General features: G+C 38.3%; 1 protein-coding gene across 1 annotated transcript in view; it reads right to left on the bottom strand.

The window, feature by feature from the left end:
- Positions 1 to 12302, bottom strand: part of SNTB2 (syntrophin beta 2) — a 99758-nt gene that overhangs the window by 49861 nt on the left and 37595 nt on the right. The window contains exon 2 of the mRNA XM_042917979.1: positions 3458 to 3671. Within this exon, the coding sequence (XP_042773913.1) occupies positions 3458 to 3671 (214 nt within the window). The remainder of the gene's footprint in view (positions 1 to 3457; positions 3672 to 12302) is intronic.

Below are 12302 nucleotides of genomic sequence, written 5' to 3'. Positions count from 1 at the left end.
AGATTTTCCACAATAAAATGTTAGTAAAAAAAAAAAAAAAAAAAAAAATGATGGGAAACCACATGCCTACCAAGGGCTTAAAAACCATATTAAGTATTTTCCACATTAGGAACATTCAGGCCTATTTCTTGCTCTGAGTTTTACAAGAGACTGTGTTGAAGATTAAAGTTTTCAAACAGAAATATGGTCAGTTATATAAAACTGCAACTTGATAAATGTTTTGCTCACAGATGTCCTAACGAGACCTGTTTTTACTGTTACCACAATGGACTATTTTTTAACATGGCTTTAAATGTTGCAGCTATGTTACTTGTCATGACATTTTCCTGTGACAGAGCTAAGATAAACTTAAGGATCAAAGAGCTTCAGGTGATTTTATAGATATTATCTTATTTATCCTTGAAGTAGTTCTAAAAGACTCTAGTTGAGCAAGCGTTATTATGTCAATTTTACAGACAGAGAAAACAGGACAGGGGAATTAAGGGATGTATTTAAGGTCCTAAGGACGTGGCCCCTATAATAACAGTATACTGAAAGCTTACTATGTCAATTTTACAATCATTCTCTTATTTAATCTGCACATAAGCTTTCATTTTATATAGGAGGAAACCAAGGTTTACAGAAAACAAATAGCTTGGCTAAAGTTACAAAGCCCATCATCCTAACTTCTATCTAATTAGTTAATGGGTTCTGAACACTTAGCAGTTCTGACTGCTAAGACATACAAGATAGATGTTCACATTCTTGTGGACATAACTGAAGTTATGCATAATCTTGCCAGGTACTTGTAATTCTACTTCTTCTCTTTTTGTCTAGTCAGCACACTGAAATGCAAGTAAGAGTGATATAGAAATAACTTTGAATCTCTTCCAATTTATATTTTATAAAAAGCAAACTATCTACAAATTTTAGTACTTCAAGTAATATGAGAAACAAATTACTTTGCAGCATTAAGACTGAGAATCTGCAATCGCCTGAATCTTTTAAGACCTTTCCTTGTATTTTATAACACGGTTCAGAAGACTAACACATCTTACTGAAGAGCAAGGTGTAATACAATTCTTGTATCCCAAACTGCCCTCTCCAATTGGTTTTGAAGGCCTATTTCAAACCTGATCATGCACCCAGTGTCTTTAGCATTTACCATTTATGCTACAGAGAATGCAGCCCCAAGTTTTAATGAGCTCTAAAAGATGTCTAGGTAGAAGATAAAGTAGCACAACCTTCAATAATACAGCCAAGTCACATCACCTTCCTCCTTCTTTTTCTCCCCACTCCCGACACCCCAGAGTTCTACAGAAACTTTATAATACTTTAGCTTTTTCTCTAATATCCAGCTATATCAGCAGCACTAAGGGTGCTGTAGACTGAATGCTTGTGCCCCCCCACATTCATATGTTAATACCCTAACCCTCAATGTGATAATATTAGGACATGGGGCCTTTGGGAGGTGATAAGTCCATGACAGCAGAGACTTCACGAATGGGATATGTGTTCTCATAAGAGAGACTCCAGAGAGCTCTCTAGACTCTTCCGTTGTGTGAGGACATAGCAGGAAGATAGCCACCTATGAATCAGGAAGCTGGCCCTCACCAGACACTGAATCTGCCAGCGCCTTATCTTAGATTCCTATCCTGTCCCAGAAATGTGAAAAATAAATTTCTGTTGTTTATAAGCCATTCAGTCTATGGTATTTTGTTACAGCAGCCAAAACAGACTAAGACAACAAATAGTCTATTCTCATTCTCAGAAACGATTTACAATGAAGAGACTTAGCCTGAAAACTTTGGTCAGCCTGACAACCAGTTGATAAATTTAGTTGCTGTTCGCTCTTTATCACATTGTTTCTCTATTCTAGTTCCTTCTTTGTGGTCCCTACTAATTTTTTTAGGTCCATGATTAACCAAAGGCTCTATATAAGTATATCTCATTTGAAGAAAAAAATTAATTTTGGCTTAAGAGGCAGAAGTGATTCTTTACAAATTAAATTCTTACTTTATGAAAAAAATAGAGCATTTCATTAAAGACTAACGTTTACTGTATTTTGATAGGATTTAACATGCACACAATCTTTCAAAAATAAACCTATATGTAACTCGAAACAATTTCTATAATATCTTGAACTTTTAAAAGAAAGCAAACTGAGCCTGGGTGGCTCAGTCAGCTAAGCAGCTGCCTTCGGCTCAGGTCATGATTTCACAGTTCGTGGGTTCAAGCTCCACATCAGGCCTCTCTGCTGTCTGTGCAGAGTCTGCTTAGGATCCTCTGTCCCCCTTTCTCTCTGTCCCTCCCCCCCTTCTCTCTCTCTTTCTCTCAAAAATAAATAAATTAAAAAAGAAAAAAAAAGAAATTATCCAATCCAGAGGTGCCAGGGTGGCTCAGTCCGTTAATCGTCCAACCTCAGCTCAGGTCATGATCTCACAGTTTGTGAGTTCGAGCCCATATGGGGCTCTCTGCCATCAGTGTGGAACAGAGCTTGCTTCAGATCCTCTGTTCCCCCCCTCTCTCTACCACTCCTCTGCTCTCTCTCTCTCTCAAAAAATAAATAAATTAACACTGATACTGAATCAGTAATTACATTGGTTGCTTTAAAATTAGATTGGGGGCACTGACTGGCTTGGGCAGTGAAGCATGTAACTCTCGGTCTTGGGGCTGTGTGAGCCCCACATTTGGTGTGGAGATTACCTGAAAATAAAATCTTAAAAAAAAATTATTCAATCCAGCTCTCTCTTTTTACAAATAAGGAAACTCAAGGGGCGCCTGGGTGGCTCAGTCGGTTGGGTATCCAACTTCAGCTCACGTCATGATCTCACAGTTCGGTTCATGAGCTCAAGCCCCACATCAGGCTCTGTGCTGTCAACAGAGCCAGCTTTGCATCCTCTGTCTCCCTCTCTCTCTGTCCCTCCCTCACTTGCACTCTCTCTCTCAAAAATAAACAAACTTTAAAAAAAATAATATGGAAACTCAAGAGACATTAACTTGCCAGGATCACATTGCTAGTTGATGCAGCCATACCTATGATCAAATCTCTGACTCTATACACTAGCCACAATATAAGGAGTTTCCATCTAAGGGGACATTTAAAAAAATTTAACAAGATTTTTTAAAATTATAGAGTAATTTCATATTGAGAGAAGGACTAACACTCCAGAAAATATAAAATGAAGAGCAGAAGCCCTTCCTCTCCTACCTTCTAATCCTATTTCACTCCCTGGTAGTAACCACCATTAAATTTCCTGCCTGTTTTTCCAAAATATTTCTATATAAGTACATGTACATATGTGTGTGAAGTAATTTAAATATGGAACTCCAAAGATTATTCACTCATCTCAGGCTGATGTTTTCCTCCGTATAATATAGTCAACAGTCATATTATTAAAAATATACATAAGTTATATTGCAACATGTCCTTAAGTTTATAAAGCTGTAAATGATGTTCTTCTTAGGTACAGCTCACCTGTTTTCCAGATCCGGCATGCTTAGGTTTCTAGCAGCAAAGCACATTTTGAGAGGGATGACCTTCCTGTCCTTGGTGCTGTTCTGGTGTTTTGGAGAACCAGAGTCCTCACTGCCACTAAAGCTTGGTGACTGAGGAGATGCACCTTCCCACGGTAGATCTGATACTAATGATGGCTTCTTGATATATGGTGTTACTTCTCGGATGAACTTGACTATGAACAAAAATCAAAGAAGAAGGTTACTGTTTTTGCTTCCTATGAAAAAATGACAACTGAAATACACACATACACATAATATCTGCCAGGAAGTGAAAAAAATACACTAAGTTAAAGAGCTAGCACACAGAATCTTAGGATTGGAGGGTATTTTGAGGCCACATAATCCAAATGAAATACCACTACTATGTTCTAAAAAGTTTAACTTTTGAGCTTTTGCATGTATTGTTCCTTCTGCTTAGGACTCCTCTCTTTCTGTCTGTCTGGTCAACTCTACTCCAAAGTCACCTCCTCGGCAACCTTTCCTGTCAACTCTCTGCAGGGTATTACCATTACACCTCTATAACAACCTCTTGGCACCCTGGGTTGTAATCCTTGCTAATACTTCCGTTTGCTTGCTGGGTCTGAGTTCCCTAAGGGCGGAATTATGATTTATTCTGTCTTAATATCCAACACCTAGAGCAGTGTGTGCTCAATATATGTTTGAATAAATGAGTAAAGAAATAAATGAACAATTAAATACTTGAATTATTTCCATAGTTAACCAGTCACAAATGAATCTTCTGGTGATAGATTCCGTACCTCCTGAGACAGTGCTACCTAGCTTTAGACAACTCAACATTTACAAACTTCTTGAAACTTCCACCATTGGTTTGCCTACCCACTGAAGCCATACAGAAAAAAACTTAATCTTGGGGCGCCTGGGTGGCTCAGTCGGTTGAGCGTGTGACTTCGGCTCAGGTCATGATCTCGCGGTCTGTTTGATTCCCGCGTCGGGCTCTGTGCTGACAGCTCAGAGCCTGGAGCCTGTTTCAGATTCTGTGTCTCCCTCTCTCTCTTCCCCTCCCCCGCTCATGCTCCATCTCTCTCTCTCTCTCTTTCTGTCAAAAATAAACATTTAAAAAAATTTTTTTAAAAAAGAAAACAACTTAATCTCTTCCACATGAGGATACTTCAATTATCTAAAGACTGAGATTATTTTTCTCTCTCTTCTCCCAACTAAGCTAAGTATCTCTAGTTCAATTCAATTCAACACAATGAATAGCTTTAGCTACCTACCATGTGTCAGTAATTAGGCTAGCCACTAAAAATACAGTAACAAATGAAGCAAGAACCCTGCCCTCACAGAATGCCCCATCTAGTAAGGGAGACAGCTATGTAAACATCATTACAGATTTGAAAACAAGTACAAAAATAAAGTGTATTCAAGATAAGGTATTTTGATTAATGGTAGCCCCAAATTAAAACACAGCTTTAGTAGATGGAAAACTTTTTTCTTTTTAAGTTCATTTTTAGGACTCATAAAATACTTCTTTTACCTCAGTCATGACTGGCGACTGCTGTCATTTGAGGCATAGGGTTCTTGTTTCAAAAACCAGATAAACCGCAGTTTATTAAAATTTCAAATCGCATTAAAAATGTAAATAGTTGAATGCAGACGCATCAGTTATCATTACCTCTGCTATCACGATCTATCAGTATTCTACTTCCCTCTCAAATTCTAATGTGGTAGGTCATCAGAGTAGTATCATGGGAATCGAAAAACTAGAAAGATGATCATTATCAATGTTTATCAATATCATAATAGTCAGTATTAATATTCTACAGCATTAGAAGCTTTACAAGCCTAAGAAACTAATAACAAATAGATTACTAAATCTAAAAAATAATTTCAGATGTTTCTAAAAACATGCTTAACAGTATTTAAAATATTTTGTCTTTTGAACTAATGTACACACACAAAACAAAATTCAAAAAGTATAAAAGATTTTATAGTAAAAACTCTAGATTTCTAGCAGCCCAGTTCCCATCCCTTGAGGCAACCATATGGTCTTTGAGGGATATGCTAGATATGCTAAGCGTATGTAAAAATAAACACACACACGTGTACATTACTTCACATAATGGTAGTGTATAATAACTACTGTTCTGCACCTTGCTTTTTTCATTTAATAATATTGGTAAGTCTTTTATAAGCCCATTCTACAGCTCATTCTACAGCATGCTTTGGACTCAGATGGACCTGGATCAAATACCAACTGTGTTTTCCAACTCAGTTACTAGACTTCACTTGACTGTTCTAAGGTCCTCACCTATAAAATGGAAGCAACACTAAACAAGTAAAAACTTCAGGCATACACTAAAAATTCAATAAATAATACATGCCTTTCTTTTCCTTCTCTAAATTGAACAGTTAGAAAAGTTAAAAAATTTTAACAGCCATCAGTAGAAAAATGAAATTATTTTCTTGTAAATTATTAAACAAGATCTGCTGAAATTAAGCATAATCCTAGAAAATGTAACAATGTTAATGCCAGCATGTAGATACAGTTTATGGGTGTTTCTGTATGTGTGTGGGTGCTTTCTATGCATAGTTGTAATATGTGCATTTCCAGGTGGAGAAGGTAAAAGCTAGCTGCCTCGGGTCACCAAGGAGATTTTTTCATCCTAGAAAAATGAGCAGAGGTGCAGCCAGTATATCCCTTGAGTGGCTGACTCAGGCATTTCAGTACATTTTTTAGTTTTATGCTTTCAAGAAAGAATTAGATCACAAGAACTTTAGCAGAAATTCCTAAGTTTCCAGTCACTGCCAATGGTAGAGATTTGTTTTCTCAACATTTAAGACACTATAACCACTATTGGGCTACCAATGAAAGGAAATTATAGGCATTCTAAATGACTACTCTTGAATATTATAGTGGCTGGAAAAGGACCCTTCACGATATACTCAGAAGTTTATTCAGTAACACAGTCGATCACTGAACTGATGACTGCACGTATGTTTAAACTGACATATGTAAAGAGCCTATTTCATGGCCTTATGAAAGAGCAGTAGTTTCACTTGAGTTGATGACAATGATGTCCATATCCCAATCTAACTGGTCATCCATAATGGGTAAAGAACTGTTTCTTTTCTTTCTTTTTTTTTTTTTTAAGTTTATTTATTTACTTAGTAGGGGGAGGGGTAGAAAGAGAGGGGGAAAGAAAGAGAATCCCAAGCATTAACAACACGGAGCCTGACGCAGGGCTTGATCTTACCGACTGTGAGACCATGACCTGAGCCAAAATCAAGAGTTGGACACTTAACAGAGCCAACCATGTACCCCTAGACATCTGTTTCTAATTTACCTGAGATTTGGGAAAGGTGGGGAGTTAACAGTGTTCTGTTTTAGTCTTATTAGACCTCTCCAGTTACCACAGTACTTTAAAATGGACACCTGGCTAGATAAGTAGACTCTACTACACCCCTTCATGGCAGTCAGGTCGACTCAGAACTCAATATATTTCACAATCTCATTTTGCCTGATAGCTGAAAATCATCCTCAAAATGTTTAATTAAACACTATTTGTAGTGTTTTAGGTGTTTAGATGTTTATCACACTTACTGAAAATGAAAGAGGCTTCCCTGCACCCTAAGAGCATCATTATAACCCTTTTGTCATTAGAGTGACAAAAACACATACATGTACTGTATATGCCTCTGGAGAGATGTCTGGAAGGATTTTCATCAAAATACCAACAGTGCTTATATATAGGTGTAAGACTGCCTTCTTTTTATAATATAGTTCTATATATTTGACATTCTCATGAATCCATATAATTTATAAAACTTAAGAAATGAAGATAATTTATTCTGAAACCTTGCTCAAACTTTAAAGATGGAACCACCTTAAATTAAAATCTTGATGAGCTTCAAAAACTATAATGCATTGGATGGGATCCAAGATCCAACTGATTCTTACCGAATTCCATGCTCAGGTTTATAGGAGGCCCATGTATTTTAATGAGGCACTCTGCTTTCCTGCTTTGGGGCATTAGGCAACATCGGATTTTGAGCTGAATGCCATTTTATGATTTTTTTTTCATAATGCAGACATAACTTACGCTGTAAACACCAGTGTTCTAGTAAATCAATCACCTTCTCCTCCAAACACCTTTTCTTCCAAACATCTCTCATACCGTAATTATCTTCCTGTTTATCTCTAACACTTATCCTTTTCTTACCTAACCTGGTGACCTTTACTATGAGTTTAACTGAAACCAATGAATCAGACAATGCGGGCAGAATGGTGCCATTATTTTCCTAGATGGCCACCAGAAACATTAGGGAGGAATTATTTACTTTCAGTAAAAAGTCTTTTACATTCTCAACTTGCTGGTGTCTTTCAGCTCAAGTATCCTGTCATCTGGGGTTTGAGTAGACTGCACAATCTAGGGATTGGCACTATAAACCCTAAACATATTCAGAGTGATTATGGTTCCACTATACCTTTCTATTTTAAAGCAACATTGCATATTCACTAATTCACTGCACTCCTGGTATATGCCAGGAACTGTTTTAGCAACTTAGAATAATAAATCCATGAACAAGACATACAAAAAAAAAAAAAAAGGATAAATGTAATTAATAAGTAGAATACTACTTGGTGATAAAAAGTAATGAACTATTGATACACTGAGCAACTTAGATGAATCGCAAAGATATGCTGAGTAAAAGAAGCCAGTGTTGAAAGGTTACATTCTAACGATCCCATTATTGAAAAGACAAAAATATGTGACTAAGAACAGATGAGTGGTTGCCAGGGTTAGGAATGGGAAAGATGTGATTCATTTTTTGGAGGATGGAACTGTTCTGTATTATGACTGTGGTGGTCATTATAATTTATACGTGTGTTAAAACTCAAAACTGTATACCATAAGATGGGGAAAAAAGGCAGTTTTACTGCATGATAATTAAAAGATAAGAAAAAAAAGTAAATTATATAGTATGTTTTAAGATGTTAGGTGTTACGGAAAAAAAACAGTAAGAGAAGGCAGATCAGGAATGCTGCAAGGGGGGGTTCATTTGCAATTTTATTTTATTTTTTTCAATTTGCAATTTTAAATACGGTGGTTAGGGTAAGCCTCATTAAGAAGACATTTGAACGAAGACTTAAAGGTGGTGGGGGAGTTAGTTATGCAGATATCTGGGAGAAGCATTTCATAGGGAGAACAGTGTCAAAGCAGTAAGGAAAGTCAGTGTGACTAGTACAGGGTAATCGAGGGAGAAAGAGTAGAAAGTGGGGTCACAGAGACAGTGGGAGTGGGAGGCAGATCATGTAGTGACTTTTAGGTTCACTGTAAGCACTTTTGGCTTTTATTCTGAAATGGTAATACATAAGGAGTTTTGAAGCAAAGGAGTGACATGATTTAACTTGTATTTTAATCGTCCTCACTAGTATACTGAAAATAGAATGAAAGAGGAAAAAGGCAAAAGGAGGAAGATCAATTATTAGTGACAGATTACCGAGGCACCTGAGTGGCTCACCCAGTTAAGCACTGACTTGATATCGGCTCAGGTTGTGATCTTGCGGCCATGAGATTGAGCCCCGCAACAGGCTTGTGCTGGGTGTGGAGCCTGCTTGAGATTCACTCTCTTTCTTTCTCTGACCCTCTCCCCTACTCACACTCTCTCTCTCAAAATAAATGAAAGGAAGGAAGGAAGGAAGGAAGGAAGGAAGGAAGGAAGGAAGGAAGGAAGGAATGGGGCGCCTGGGTGGCTCAGTCGGTTGAGCATCCGACTTTGGCTCAGGTCATGATCTCGTGGTCCGTGAGTTCGAGCCCCACCTCAGGCTCTGTGCTGACAGCTTGGAGCCTAGGGCCTGCTTCAGATTCTATGTCTCTCTCTCTCTGTCTCTCAAAAATAAATAAACATTTAAAAAAAAAGTGAAAGATTATGGTAGGGGGACCCAGGGGACAGGAATGAATGTGGTGAGAAATGGTGAGATTCTCTACTAAAGGTAGACCTATTTACATATCCTGACAGGATGGGGCAGGAGTGGGGGGGCGGGGGGTGAGAAAAAGGGAGAAATGGAGAATAATTTTAAGATTTTTGCCCTAAACAACTGGCAGGACAGAGTTGCCTTCAGCAAGTTTAGGAAGAAAGATTAGTGAGTTGATACCTGTATTAAACAACCAAATCTAACTAGCAGCCAGATACATGAGTCTGTAGTTCAGGAGACAGGTGTAAACCCGAGCTACAAATTTGGGGACAACTGGCATATGGCTGATACTTTAAGCCATAAAACTGGAAAAGATTACAGTATAAGTCAGGGTCCCAGCAGCAAATGAATGAATGGCACAGGATTTAATAAAGAGACAATTTATAAAGTTGTGGGCAAGAGTTCAGGGAAACACAAGGGAAAACAGAGTGTGATATCCTGTTTACATACCTAGGCCTAAAGGAACCAGGACAGGAAGTGGTTACCAGACCCAGGGGAGTACTGTAGGGGGCTGACTAGTGACCTTCAGTCAATTCAGCTAGATTGGGAGCCAAGGGGATAAATGCTCCAATTTCACTTTCATCCTTCTTTCCCTCCAGGCCCTCTTGTTGGGACTCTACATTGACCAAACTCAACAAAAGCCAAAGGGCAAAGCAGCTTGTTGATGTAATTCATGCAGGTCAGCCTCCTGGGAAAGAAAGCAGGTAGAGAAGGAAGAGTGAACCTAGAGGGGCAAATGGAAGACTTCCAGCATGACCGCCAAGGAAGTAAGCATAGATGTGGAAGAGGACTCTCTACTATTAAAGGACAAGGGAGAAGAGAATGAGCAGCAAAAGAGACAGGAGACTCGTGAGACAGAAGAACTCCATGAAAATACTGGCCTACAATAGTTCCAAGTTCACCCAAACTGAAAAAGCCATGCTCTGATCTTACTAACCCTGACTTGGTTCCTTCCTCTCTTTACCACATTTTGGAAAAAAAAAAAAAAAGTTTATGCTTGTTTCTATTTTCTCCTTTTGCTCTTTAACCTTTCCTGAATAAAACTGCATTTGAAAGAGTTACTAATGTTTTCTCACTCAATCCAAATTTCTCAATCCTTAATCTTGCCCATTTCAACATGTGACGGTGTGCTCCATCAACTGTTTTTATTCCTCCTTTCTATGCCTTTATTTTCAAAAGCCTTGTTTCTCCTCACATACCTGCAATGTAGCTGCTCCCCAAGGCTCCAATTTTAGCGCATTGTTCGCACTTTGTCCTCTAGTCCCTAGCAACTTTCAATGCTAGATCCCCAAATTTAACATGGATCTCTAGAACCAGTTTCTCTTGTTGGTCCCGATTCCTGCCACTTGGGTGCTGTCCCAGCCCTTCAACATCAACATATCCAACTGTGAACTAATCTTCATTATCCTTAATCCTCTCCTGTGTGCATTGTTTTCATTGCTAGCATTAGCATAAGCATTTTTCTAGCCATCCAGTATCTAAACCAGTAGTATAGAAAGTTTAGTTAAAGCCCAATAATCTGTATCTTATTTTGGATTAAAGACCTAAATGTGAGACCTGAAACCGTAAAACTCCTAGAAGAACGTAAGAAGTTATTTCTTTGACATCAACCAAAGCAACAATTTTCTAGCTATGTCTCCTGAGGCTAGGGAAACAAAAGCAAAAATAAACTACTGGGATTACACCAAAATTGAAAGTTTTTGCACAGTGAAGGAAACAATTAACAAAATGAAAAAGCAACCTACTGAATGGGAGGGGAGAAGATATTTCCAACTGATATATTTAATAAGGGGTTAATATAGGAGATATATAAAGAACTTACAAAACTCAACACACACACACACACACACACACACACACACACACACACACCAAATAATCCAATTAAAAACGGGCAGAGGACCTGAATAGACATTTTTCCAAAGAAGACATATAGATGGCCAACAGCCACATGATAAGATACTCAACAGCACTTATCATCAGGAAAATGCAAATCAAAACCAGAGTGAGATAACACCTTACACTCATCAGAATGGCTAGAATCAAAAGGACAAGAAATAACAAGTGTTGGCGAGACCGTGCAGAAAAAGGAACCCTCATGCACTACTGGAAGTAATGTAAATTAGTATAGCCACTGTGGAAAACAGTATGGAGGTTCCTCAAAAATTTAAAAACAGGAATACCGTATGATCCAATAATTCCACTACTATTTACCAAAGAAAACTAAAACAGTAAAAACACTAATTTGAAAAGATATATGCACCCCCATTTTTACTGCAGCATTATTTACAATAGCTAAGATATGGAAGCAACCCAAATGTCCATTGATAGATGAATGGATAAAGAAAATATGAGGGGCACCTGGGTGTCTCAGTTGGTTAAACATCCAACTTCGGCTCAGGTCACGATCTCACAGTTCTCGGGTTCGAGCCCTGCATCGGGCTCTGAGCTGATGGCGCAGAGCCTACCTGGGATCCTCTCTCTCCCTCTCTCTCTGTCCCTCCCCCTCTTTCTCAAAAATAAATAAACATTTTCAAAAATTAAATAAAAAAATAAGGGCATCTGGGTGACTCAGTCGGTTGAGTGTCCGACTTCGGCTCAGGTCATGATCTCACAGTTCGTGGATTCAAGTCCCACGTCTGGCTCTGTGCTGACAGCTCAGGGCCTAGAGCCTGCATGGGATTCTGTGTCTCCTTCTCTCTGCCCCTCCCCCACTCGTGCTCTCTCTCTTTCAAAAAAAAATAAACATTAAAGAAATAAAAGAGAAAAAGGCAGGAAATTCATGTCTCTTTATATTTTCTTTGTCTGAAGACATGGGAGGAATGATTTGTGAGGCTGTAACAGTGAGGAATAACAAGATGATCAC

The sequence above is a fragment of the Panthera leo genome, chromosome E2 (genome assembly GCF_018350215.1).
Source record: "Panthera leo isolate Ple1 chromosome E2, P.leo_Ple1_pat1.1, whole genome shotgun sequence".
In the NCBI taxonomy this organism is placed as follows: domain Eukaryota; kingdom Metazoa; phylum Chordata; class Mammalia; order Carnivora; family Felidae; genus Panthera; species Panthera leo.
Note: the sequence above shows the minus strand (reverse complement) of the source record. Positions and strands in the feature narration are given on the sequence as shown.